Below are 12308 nucleotides of genomic sequence, written 5' to 3'. Positions count from 1 at the left end.
TATATCACCATGCTTGGCTTGGAGCCCTTACATGTACTTGATGTACAAGTGCATGTCCTTGTACTGGCTTTTAGGTTTGCCAGACCAAATGTAATTTGCCAAACCTGCACAGTCTCTCTCCAAAGAAATGTAACTTACGTTGTAACCATAAGATGAACAGTTGAGTAACATTTAATACATTTACAGTGTACAACCACCTGGTCCTCTATTTGATGTGAAGAGATTGTATGGCTACTGGAAATCTCTTCTCTGTGGAATTTGGTGTCACTGACTTGGAATTATTATGTTGTCCATATTCCTTTTGAAGTTTTAAAACTATTTCATCTGTAAAGATTGAATACCTATCTATACCAGCTCTATATCAGTACCTGTATAGAGCATTACAAGGATGAAATTGGTTCTTCATACTATAGTGTGTCATGCATACTATTAAAAGAGTATTGATGGAGAGCCTGCTGTTTTAGTTTCTTCTAAAGCAAAACAGCCAGGCACATGGTGACACATGCTTTTAATCTCAGCATTTGGGAGGCTGAGGCAGGAAGAACTCACATTCAAGGCTGTTTTGAACCATGTAGCAAAACAACTCTACACATTCCTCCCAAAGACAAAGCAGTGGTGTATGATGGAGCACATTTCAGGTTCGGGGCGCAGCTCTTTTCATTATGTCTGTGTCTATGCGATCTTTCTCAGTTTTGTCTTATTTCTTACAGTCTGGGAAGGTGGTAGTGTATGGGATCTTCCCCTGGACACCACAACACCAGGCCCTTCACTGGAACAGCTTCAACAGCTAGAGAAGGCCAAGGCTGCAAAGGTCTGAACTTATTCTTCGCAAGTGTGCATCTCCCAGCTTCAGGATGCAAGGCTTTGTTTATTTCGTTTCCTTTCTTTTCCTCTAATCTTTTCTTTTTAGTTTACCTGTACTTAGCTGGGATAAGTGCATTTGTATTCTATCTTTTTGTTCCCTCTTCTCCTACCTTCCCAAAAAATTGAAGACCATAATTAAAATTGGTTAGTATTAAGTTACTTAGTAATGATTATGGTCATATGTGTACTTTATTTAATTATTCATGGCATGATTATTTGTCATGAATACTGTTAGAAAATATCTGTGGTGTTATTTATTAGATTCTTAGTCTGTGGCTTGCATTCCTACATTGAATCTCTACAGTCATTTCCTAGTATCCTCAGGTTTGAAACTGAAATGTTCAGCATGATCATTAGATCTTGGAGGAACTAACAGTTTTGGATTAGAACTTGAAAGAGGATGTCTTTACCAGTGCATAGTGTGATTAAGGATTTTTCAATTCTCACCCTAGAGAGTCACACGTAATGCATCTAAGTATCCCTAGGATTAGCACTCTCTACAGAACCCAGAGTGTGGAAAGGTCCATGGTGAGAACTGACCATAAATGAGTGAGAGACTGTGGTTTTTTACAGTTCTTTACAGTTCTTGAGTTTAGTATCTTCTAGTTCCTCACTGCTTTGTGCTGAGGACATGTAAGAAAGAATATGATCTTTTAGGTAGTTTACCAGTCCTGTGGTGGGTGGAGAGCTGTAGAAAAGTAGCGTTTACACTTACAGGTGGTTAAGAGGGTAAGGGATGCTACCCTTCTTGGAGAGGTAGTGATAGTAATCTTTGATAGTTAGCAATTCCTAAATTAAATTATAGTTCATGATTAGTAGGGGTTTCATTTTGTTTGTGACATGATCTCACTTTTGCAACCCTGACTGTCTTGGAAGTTACTCTGAAGACCAAGCTGGCCTCAAACTTGAGGTGGTTACTGCCTCCACTTTCTAAGTACTAGGATTACAGGCATGTGCCACCATGTCTCAGCATGGGTTTTCAGCTATGAAAATTAAATCGCAGTTAAAGGAAATAGTCCTGGATAGGTGGATTCGAGAACATTAAAGAATCAGGGAGCAAGCAGCTAAGTAACATTACCTGACTTGGAGGCAGGGTACGGTCCAAGGAATATGATGAGCAGGCCATCATGAGTGCCTCGTGCATCTCACGATAGAATTTATTTTCACGGCAAGTAATGCTGCCGGATAAGCCTGGCTTCCTCAATACCTGCCCCGCTTACTGATTAGGTTTTGAGCTGAGGAATGCAGATAGAGACAGAATTGGAGGTGGGAGAGCTGGGTAAGACTCTTAGAATATAGGTGAGGAAAGAGAAGGCCTGAAGTGCAGTTGACAGTGGTGAGATTCGTAAGCCCAGCCTTCATTCCTAGCAACCCTGCTGGTATTTGTTGAAACCTTAGAGTCACAGCGTTAGATTCCAATCAGAAGTGTTTTGTAGGGATAAGTAAAGAAGTACCAGACATACACTTCAGGACCCTTTTGATGTTACTTAATATGAAGTTGGCTACTTTGTGTCCCACATCTTAAGGGATGTGGCATAATGTCATGTCAGATGAAGAAGTGGCTAAAGTAGGAAGAGGATGCATGTAGTTTAGAAGGGAAGAAAGGTGATTACTGTGCCATGTTGGAGCTTAGACTCTCCGTTGAAGCATAGAGGGGTGCTGCGGAGTGAATGGCAGTATCCGCACTTCTCACCTCTGAAATTATTCAGTGCTTTGGGGTACCCCTATGCTTGCTATCAAGTTGATGAAAATTTTCTTTCATCATCTAGCTAGAGCAGGAGAGAAGAGAGGCAGAAATGAGGGCAAAAAGGGAAGAAGAGGAACGAAAGAGGCAAGAAGAACTCCGGAGACAACAGGAAGAAATCCTTCGGAGACAGCAGGAGGAAGAAAGGAAAAGACGGGAAGAGGAGGAGCTTGCTCGAAGGAAGCAGGTATTGTCTCTGGGAGCTCTGCACCTAGGCGAAGCTGTGTCATGTGCTCCATCCATATCAGAAGGAATGGGGGGAGACAGCTGTAACAGCAGAAGTGGAAGACTCGCCTTCAGAAAGAACTTGTTTTCTACCAATACCCACACAGGAGCTAATTTTCAGTCTTAATTTTTATAATTCACTCATAACCTACTTAGATTTCAGACATTCTACCTTTACTGATACAAGCATGAAGTAATTTAGGTGCAGGGAATTATTATTTTGTTTGTAAAGTGTGCTTTCAAACAACTCGTGTGATAGCATACAATATAAATAAGTGTGCAGTCAGTGGCATCATACATGTTTTTACTATTGTGAGGCCTCATCTCAGTTGAGTTGCAGGATTGCCTCATCTTCCCAAACTGAATATTCTTAACCCATGAAGCAATGACCCCCATTTCTTCTCTGGCCCCTGGTATCCACATTCTTCTTTCTGTCTCTGTGGTTTTGAATACTCTGGCTAGAGAATGGCAGTTTCTACACCTCTCATGTAAGAAAATAGTATTTGTCCTTTGGTGACTGACTTAAATTTATTTGTGTCATTGTCATAGCATGTGATCAGAATTTCTTGTTATTTGTAGATAACACATTTTGATTTACCTGTACATGGACATTTGGAGGACTTCATATGTATATTTTGAGTGTATAAATAATGTTGCTGTAAACATGAACCCACGGATAGTTGGGTAATTACTTTCAGCTCTACATATATAGCACACTTTCAAAGCATAAGCATTTGAGTATCTTTGTCTTTCTCAACATTTGTTATTTTTGTTTGTTTGCTTTTGACAACAATGTTTTTTGCTAAGTAATGTAGAGTCTCAAGGTTCTGATTTACATATCCCAAGTGACGGTGCTATTGAACATTTTTTTCACATGCTCAGTCATTCAGATACACTTTGAAAAACTATATTTATCTTTGACTAAGAGCTTGGCCCTCTAGTTCATTTAAAAACCATTTAGCTCTCTGTTGATGATAGTATTTCAAAAACAGGGAGGAAAAACTCTCTTTACATAGAACTATGTAGTTATCTCTCTATGTCTTCAGGGGTTTGATTTTAGAACCTCTCACAAACATGAAACACAGATGCTCGAGTCTGATGCACTGTGTGTACAGCCATTCACCCCTGGAGGACCCCTTGTCCACACGGTGTGCTGCCACGGGGAGCTGCTTCTGAATTTATTATTTAGCCAGTACACTCTTGTTGGATATGAGACTTACTCCCAATGTTTTACTGTTCCTAGGATGTCAGAAAGGCTTTGCAAAGCCTTTGTTTTTAACTAGTTAAGCTTGCTAAATTTTCACATTTGAGGAATTTTTTTGTTGTTAACTTGCTTACTCTGTTTTTCTCTTGGAGTTTTTGTAGACTCCAGTGGAAGACTCCACCCTTGTGGCCCAAAAGATAGCTTTTAGTCACATGTTTTTACTTGTTTGCTATAAGACAAGTTTCTTCTGTGATGAACAGAAGGATCCATGATGAGACAAAAGCAAATTTCTTGGAGTTACACAGTTAACAGTAAAGGCCTGGAAACATGGCACACACTCGCTGCTCTTCCAAAGGAACCAGGATTTGATTCCAAGCACCCACATGAATAGCTCACAACCATCTGTAACTCAAGTTTTATGGTAGTGAGTCTCAGCCTTCCTAATGCTGTGTTCCTTTAATACAGTTCTTTATGTTATGGTAACTTCAGCCATCAAATTATTTTGTTGCTACTTGATAACTGTATTTTTGCTATTTGTTATGAATCAAAGCATAAAGATTTGATACCTAGGGTATTTGATATGCAACCCCCAGAGGGGTCATGACCCACAGGTTGAGAACCACTGCTTTAGGGGCTTCAAGGCCCTGTTTTGTTCTCTGACACTACCTGTGGTGTGCAGACAGAAGATACACAGGCAGGCAAAACACCCTACACAAAAATATAAATACTTCTTTTTTTTTTTTTTTTTTTTAACAAAGAGGCATTAATTTGAGATGGAATGAGACTTGGCAAGAAAGGACATGCTGTAAATACAGTACAGATATATGAATTTTTTTAAAAGATTAAAAAAGAAGCCTCACAGCAATGGCACACACCTTCAATCCTAGCACTTGGGAAGCAGAGGCAGCCTGATTTACACAGAAAAACCCTGGGGTGGGAGTGGTGGTATTAAAAAAGAAATTATTTAATTCTGCAGCGCTCAGGGTTTTCTATATGATACTGTGTTGTACTTACTGGTAGGACTTCTTCCTTCACTAAGTTTTGGTGTCTATGTAGACTTGGTCTTTTATGCTTTATGTTTTTAGTTGATTAAAAAATAAGAACTAAAGGTACCAGCAGAAAAAGCAAAGCCTGCATTTTAGTATTCTGTCTAGGGTCAGTAATAAACTTGTGACTGGTATCTAAGCCAGGCTAGACTTTATTTTTTATTTATTTATTTATTTTTTTGTATTGAAGTGTACTAGTATTTTAAATAGTTGGCTTTTTGTTCATTTTATTTCTCACCATGTAGATCAGGCTGGTCTTCAAACTATAGAGTGCCTTCTGCCCCTGTATCTGACTGAATGCTGAGATTTAAGATCTATACCACTGTGCCTAGCTTTTTTCTGTCTGTCTATCTGTTCACCTGAGACAGGGTTTCTCTGTGTAGGCTTGGTTGTCCTGGAACTTGCTCTGTTGATCAATCTCAGAGACCCCCTGCCTCTGCCTCCTGAGAGCTGGGATTAAAGACATGTGCCACTTCCCCACCTTTTTTTTTTATCATAATACTCCTGCCTCCTCAGTTTATATGCTATTTTTCACTCCAGATCCTGTTCTGTACTTACAACAGAGATTTAGTAGCTCGTCCCCTATTCCTTTTCAAATACTGTAAGCCAGAGTTTCACACACACCTCACCTACCCTGCCATTTTCTTTAGGAGGAGGCCCTGCGACGCCAGCGGGAGCAAGAGATTGCACTAAGGCGGCAGCGAGAAGAGGAGGAAAGACAGCAGCAGGAAGAAGCTCTTAGAAGACTGGAGGAGCGGAGGAGAGAAGAAGAAGAAAGGCGGAAGCAGGAAGAGCTGTTACGCAAGCAGGTACCCAGATATTTATCTTGCTTTGTTTTTTGAAGTTAGGGTTCTGTAACTAGGACAGAAGATAGCGTCTCTGAAGCCTTCTTTAGTTGCTGACAATTAGTAAAAGAAACCTGTGTGGCTCTGAATACAAACCCTTCTTTGTATTCTTTATCTCTTTAAATGAAAACTTGTTTTCTGAGGGAAAAAGAAATACATCTTTCTGATTTTTTTCATCTCTATGGTAAAAGCGTGAAAGGTGTGAGATTTTTTTTTCAGATTTGAGATGGTGTCAAATGAGATGTAGCACTGTGTGGCTTGGAATTCACTGTGTATGTTAGACTACCCCCAGTCTCACAGAGATCTGCCCGCCTTAGCTTTCTAAGTGCTGAGCTTAAAGGTATGTATCACCATTAAAAAAAAAAAAAAAAAAAAAAAACCCATAATAGCATGGGTTTCTGGGCTTTAAAGGTTTTTTGGTGGCATGTTTTAAAACATCTAAGTTTTTAATTTTTGGTAATGGCTAGGTTTTTGCCACTAATTTAAAGTTTTAGCTCTCTTAGATATGGAATCAATATTTTAAAAACATTCTTTGTTAAATAAATGTTTTACATGTATGTTCCCTTAGACTGTGGTTTGTCTGTTTCCTTAGTCCTTAGTAGTATCTTTTTTTTACAGTTTAGAATTTTGTATTTTTTTGAGAATTCGTACATGAGTATACCACATGTATATTATTTCCACTCCTCCTCTCTCCCCTCCAGCCCTCTTGAATTCATGACCTCTTAGTATATACACACACTGACAAAACCTACTGAGTCCACCTAGTGTTTATTTAGGACTAGGAACCCTATCATGGGCCCTGTCCTTGGAGAGAACTGATTCTCTCTCCCTTGGGAGCCATTGACTCTTCATGTAGCTCTGCCATAGCTCTTCCTGTAAAGGTAAGATTTTGTAAAAATTTTCCCTTTTTATGTCCATATGTTGACTGGTATATTCTTTACAAGTTTCATGTAAGTGACCATACTGTTGAGAGTTGATGGGAATAGTATCTATGCCATGTCTCTAAGACATTGTGTCATAGCAGTTGTCCTGATCCTTTGGCTATTACAATCTTATATGATGTTCCTAAGTCTTAGGTGTAGGAGTTGTGTTGTAGATGTCCCTCTTGGAACTGGGCGTATCACAATCAATAGTTCTCTGCATTTTGAACAGTTATGGATCTCTGTGGTAGTCTCCATCTGCTGAAAAAAGAAACTGCTTTGATAAGGGGTCAGAGCTGTACTTATCTCTATATAAGGATACAGTTGGAAGCTATAATGGCTTAAGAAAATGGCAATAGTAGGTTCTCCTCCAGGGTTTGTGACCATTCTAGCCAAAGGTTCTTTGCTAGGCCATGGTACCAGGCATGAATTCTCTCCTTTTGAGCAGCCTTAAGTCCAGTTTGACATCCCAAGATATAAGTGCCACTATTGCACCATTGGGAATATCTTTCCCAGCTTGCTGCTGTTGTGATTCATAGGTTTTACAGTTGGAATAGGACTATTTATTGTTTTTCTCACCAGGCAGCCTGCATGGCGCCTTCTGATACTCTGAGCACTAGTCATCAGGGAGGAGGCTTCTGGGTTAGTTATCTAGCTTGAGTTTTCCATCACAGTGTTTCATGCCTTTAGCAATAGGTTCTCACCTTCAGGTTCTAGTAGGCAGCCAAGGGTAAGGATAATAGCCTATTTTGCTTTGGTGGGAGGTCTCTTGGAAATGTTTCTGGGCTGGCACTTGGATTTTTGTTACTAATAAAGGAGGAGGAGGTGGCTCCTCGGCAGTGGGGGCAGTATCTCTCTGTGTTGGATACTTTCATTGTTTCTCCCTCCCTCCCTCCCTCCCTCCCTCCCCTCCCTCCCTCCCTACCTATCATCTATCTAATGTATTATTTCATTATGGTTTGCTCTTCCCTCCCTCTCCCTCTATATTACCCTCCCTACCCCCTTTCACTAAAAGTCCTTCTGCTAATGCCTCCCCTTCATAGTATCTGTGTTCTGCTACCCCCTTCCTAGAGTTTGTTCTCCCTCACTTCGCACATGGTCCTTCTCTACCCTTCTGGCTTCTATAATGTATCACCTTTTGGTGTCTGAGGTGAGCGCGAACACGTTTGCATCATCAAACAAATAGGAAGGCCAGAGGACAACCTCCTTAGGAGTTGCTTCTCTTCCTCACCATGGGTTCCAGGGGTCAAAGTCAGGTTGACAGCATTGCACAACAGGTGATTTTATGGATTGAGTCATCTTGCTTTTCCGTATGTTCAGAGAATGCGGCCTTCAGGGTCCAATTTATTGACCCATAGTTTGGTTTGGCATACTATGTATCTTATGAGCATCCCATGTATATTTTCAGACTGTTTGCTCCTCAGCAATTGAGTGATAGATCAAGGTGATTAATACATTCACATATTTTATTTTCCTTATTTATGTCTAGTTTTGTCACTTGCTAAGAAAGGCATGCTAAGATTTTGTTTATTTCTCTCTTTAGTTCTGTTCTTTTACGATTATGTTTTGAACTGAAATTTCCCCCTGTCCATGTTAACCTGTCTTGTTTATGTAGCCATTTCTAGGACAGACTGTTTCTTAGCAGACTTTCTGGTGTTCTGGCTCTTACAGTCTTGTAGCCCCATCTTGTTTGATGTTCCCTGAGCCATAGACGCAAGAGCTGTTATGCAGATGTTTCCACGGGACCTGGGTTTCCCACGGTCTGTTGGTCACTGCATTGTGTTCAGTGGTTTTTGTTTTTTTTTGTTGTTGTTGTTGTTTTTTGTGACGGTCTCCATTTGCTGTAAAGAGAGACTTCTTTGGTGAGGAATGGTAGCTACACTTAGAGGTATAAGGATAAGATTAAAAATCTGTAGTAAGGAATTATGCTGGTCTAGCACATTGGTGCTAGTAAGTTTTTTTTTTTTTTTTAATTTTATTTTATGTGCATTTGTGTAAAGGTGTCAGATCTGTTAGAACTGGCATTACAGACAGTTGTGAGCTGCCATGTGGGTGCTGGGAATTGAACCCAGGTGCTTTGGAAGAACAGACAGTGCTCTTAACCACTGAGCCATCTCTCCAGCCCCCGCTAGTAGGTTCTTAAGATCCATGACTTCACAAGGTCCAAGAATTGGACTGGGTTTCTAATACGAGGCATGATTTTCCCTCTGTTGAGTGGGAATTATGTCCATTTAGACAGCTGTTGGTTGTCACCACAGTATATATGAATGCCATTCATTACACCATTTGCGTATCTTGCCATACTGGTAATTGTTGCATAATATATCTTTGAGTATTGAAACTAGCTCAGTCTTGCCAAGTGTGTATGCTAGTGAGCAACCACATCCTCCATCCCTTTCTTTGTTTTTGATGACCTTGGTAATTTTAAGAAATACTTTTCAGTCCTCTGGGATGTTCCTTTACTGAATTCACTTGAAGGTTTCTCATGAACAAACTGAGGTTTTCGATGTTGGGCAGAAAGACCACAGAGGCAGTGTTGTGCTGTTGTTGTTTTCTTCAGTGCTAGGGACTGAGCCCAAGACCTTGAGAATGCTAAATAAATCTTCTACTGAGCAACAACCCTAGACCCAAAGGGGTGTTTTTATCACCTTGTAACAAGGGTAATACATTAACATGGCTTATAACTGCTAAGCCTTAATCACTTGGCTGAAACAGTGCTGGTTCTAAATGAAAACTTTTTTAGAAGCCAAAATTGTATTAGGAAAAACAGTTTGCGTGTTAGTACTTGGTGTGTTAGTTATCTTGCTTCTTTTTCTGGTATAGTGTAAACCTTTTTTCCCCCTTTTCTTTCAGGGTGTTGGGGGTGAGGTTTTTGAGGCAGGGTGTCATGTCACTGTGCAGCCTAGTCTGGTCTGGAACTTGAAGTCTATCTGACTCAGTCTCCCAAGTGCTGGGATTACAGCAGGTGTTAATAGAAGACTTTAGGAAGTGGTTTCGATCTTCAACAAGCTCACAGAATCTGTAAGTGATAAAGTAAATGCCAGAGTTATGCTTTAAAGTATAAACACTGAAATATCCACCTTAAAGTGGCTCAAACAGTAGATGAAGTGCTTTTCCCTCACATACTAAGGAGATCTGGCTATAAGTCTGCTGGACAGTTAGCTCTAGCTTAGTGATGCTGTCAGGGCTCAGGTTTATGCTCTTTTATACCAGGTCTTTGTGGTCTGATTTCTGCTTCGATTTTCTTTACCTCGGGTTGGGACTTGTGCTGGGGATACTCTTGTGCAACCTTTGTCCAGTAAAGGAGTAACTTTTCTTTTGAATGTTCTTTTTATTCAGAAAGAATGCCTTCCATAGAATTCACCAAGCAGATGTTACCTTGCCCTAAATCAGGACTGTTCCTGGTTACATTTGGAAGCTTTAAAGCAAAATGTAACGTTTTAAGTCTCTGAGGTGGCAGGTAGTATTATTTACAAGAAGGATGGCTGAAAGGAATGGTTGCTAGTTAGCAGACTTAGGAACAACTCAGGCATAACTCCAAAGATTTCTGGATGAGGAATCTTTGAAAGAAAAGGCAGAGAGAAAATCTACTGCCAGAGATTCACACTTGATCTCAGCTTAGAATGAGTTATCTGGACAAGATAGAGCATTGCAGGCAAACCAACTCTGCAAAGGTGAGGGCACTCTGAACACTGAGACAAGTGAGCCAGAGGATATGGTGAGCTTGTTTTAAGGAAAGCAAGCAGAAAGAAAACACAGCACGGGCATGGTGACACACACCTTTAATCCCAGCAGAGGCAAGCGGGTACCCAGGACAGCCAGTTACACAGAGAAACCCTCCCTCAAAAACAAACAGTGGAAAGAAAGAGAAGATGAATGCAGGTGAGGGGGAAAGTAGTAGAAGGTTAAGAAGTAAGGAAAGATGTTTTGGGAAGACTATATGGCCTGCGGGTCATAAAGACTGAATCAACAGTGGAATTTGATGATTTTTTTAAGGAGTCACTGGTTCCAGTCCTGGTTGAGGTTCTTGCCAGGTATTAGTGACTTCTTGCAAAGCACCCTGGGAAGCTTTCTCAGCCGTTGAAATGACATTTCCAGGGGACTTTGTTGCAATATGTAGTGAGCTACTTTTAAGATTAGGGCTTTCACCAAAGACCTTCTCATAACAGTTATATAGTCTGTTAAAGTTGCATCCTAGAGCACTCCAGACCTTTGTGACCCCTGTAAAACTTGTTCTTCCTGTTGCATCCTAATACACCACCATGATTGAAACCTTTAAGAGAAATATGGTTTATCCCCTCTGTAATTAATAAAACTTTTTTTTCCTCTTTAATTTTTCTTCTGCAAAGGAAGAGGAAGCTGCCAAATGGGCCCGGGAAGAAGAAGAAGCCCAGCGTCGACTGGAAGAGAACCGGCTGCGCATGGAAGAGGAGGCAGCCAGACTAAGGCACGAGGAAGAGGAACGGAAACGGAAGGAGCTGGAGCTGCAGCGGCAGAAGGAGCTGTTGCGCCAGAGGCAGCAGCAGCAAGAGGCCCTCCGGAGGCTGCAGCAGCAGCAACAGCAGCAGCAGCTTGCACAGATGAAGGTATAATCCTAGACACAAGAGGACACTTGGTTAAATAATTATGTTGGCTGTTTGGTTCATCAGCAAAATAGAATGTGATGCATGTATGTTGTTAAGTGTTTAAATGAAAGTCGTACACATATGAGGATGAGACAAGTCGAGGTACAGGCACAAACAATTCAGTCTGCTTGGTTCTTCTGAGTGGGATTCCCCCTCTTTACCATTTCATCACTGCTGACAGAAAATCAAAGAGAAAAGCCGACATGACACATTCTGCTTTTTGAGTAGGAACCACAACACAGGGCTCAAACACAGTTAATGAGTAAAGACAGACCAAGGATGCTGGCACAGACCTTTAATCTCAGGACTCGGGTGACAGAGGCAGGCAGATCTCTTGAATTACAAGTCAGTGTGGTGTACATAGCAAGTTCTAGGCCAGCCAGGCCTACACAATCCCCACCCCCATCATCCTTTCTAGCAGACTTTCAATATTCATTTTCAACTTTACACAGTATTTTGAATCTTCCACTACGTAATACTTTAAAAAGGGTGGGGGTGGGGATAAGTAGAAATGGCCAGTAAGAAAGAACTGCTGTGATACGGTTGACTGCCCAGTTCTGAAGGGCATGGGTAGAAGCTGGGATATGGCAGAGCATGGGATGAGGACTGCTCATGGAGTTGAGTAGATGGAACGGTTAAGAATGGCTTAGCAGATCTGGTCTGCAGACTTTATGTGAGCTTGAAATTAGGTTCAGTCTCCCCTGCCTTCAAGGAAAATCACAGGATAAAGACCTGAAGAGAGACTTGGAATCCAGTGTAGTAAGCAGAGAAGAGGACATGGTATTAATATGGCAGTTCTCAGAGTTATGTTGCCTGGAAATGCAAATTGTGAATG

General features: G+C 40.9%; 1 protein-coding gene across 3 annotated transcripts in view; it reads left to right on the top strand.

Moving 5' to 3' along the window:
• Positions 1-12308, top strand: part of Gigyf2 (GRB10 interacting GYF protein 2) — a 130843-nt gene that overhangs the window by 102461 nt on the left and 16074 nt on the right. For all 3 annotated transcript variants that reach the window (XM_055616280.1, XM_055616279.1, XM_055616278.1), the window contains 4 exons: positions 711-811; positions 2634-2795; positions 5734-5892; positions 11198-11434. In XM_055616280.1, coding sequence (XP_055472255.1) covers positions 711-811; positions 2634-2795; positions 5734-5892; positions 11198-11434 — 659 coding nt within the window. The remainder of the gene's footprint in view (positions 1-710; positions 812-2633; positions 2796-5733; positions 5893-11197; positions 11435-12308) is intronic.

This window comes from Psammomys obesus, unplaced genomic scaffold (genome assembly GCF_907164565.1).
Source record: "Psammomys obesus unplaced genomic scaffold, mPsaObe1.curated_primary_1811, whole genome shotgun sequence".
NCBI lineage: Eukaryota > Metazoa > Chordata > Mammalia > Rodentia > Muridae > Psammomys > Psammomys obesus.
This window is presented reverse-complemented; position numbering and strand designations above follow the sequence as displayed.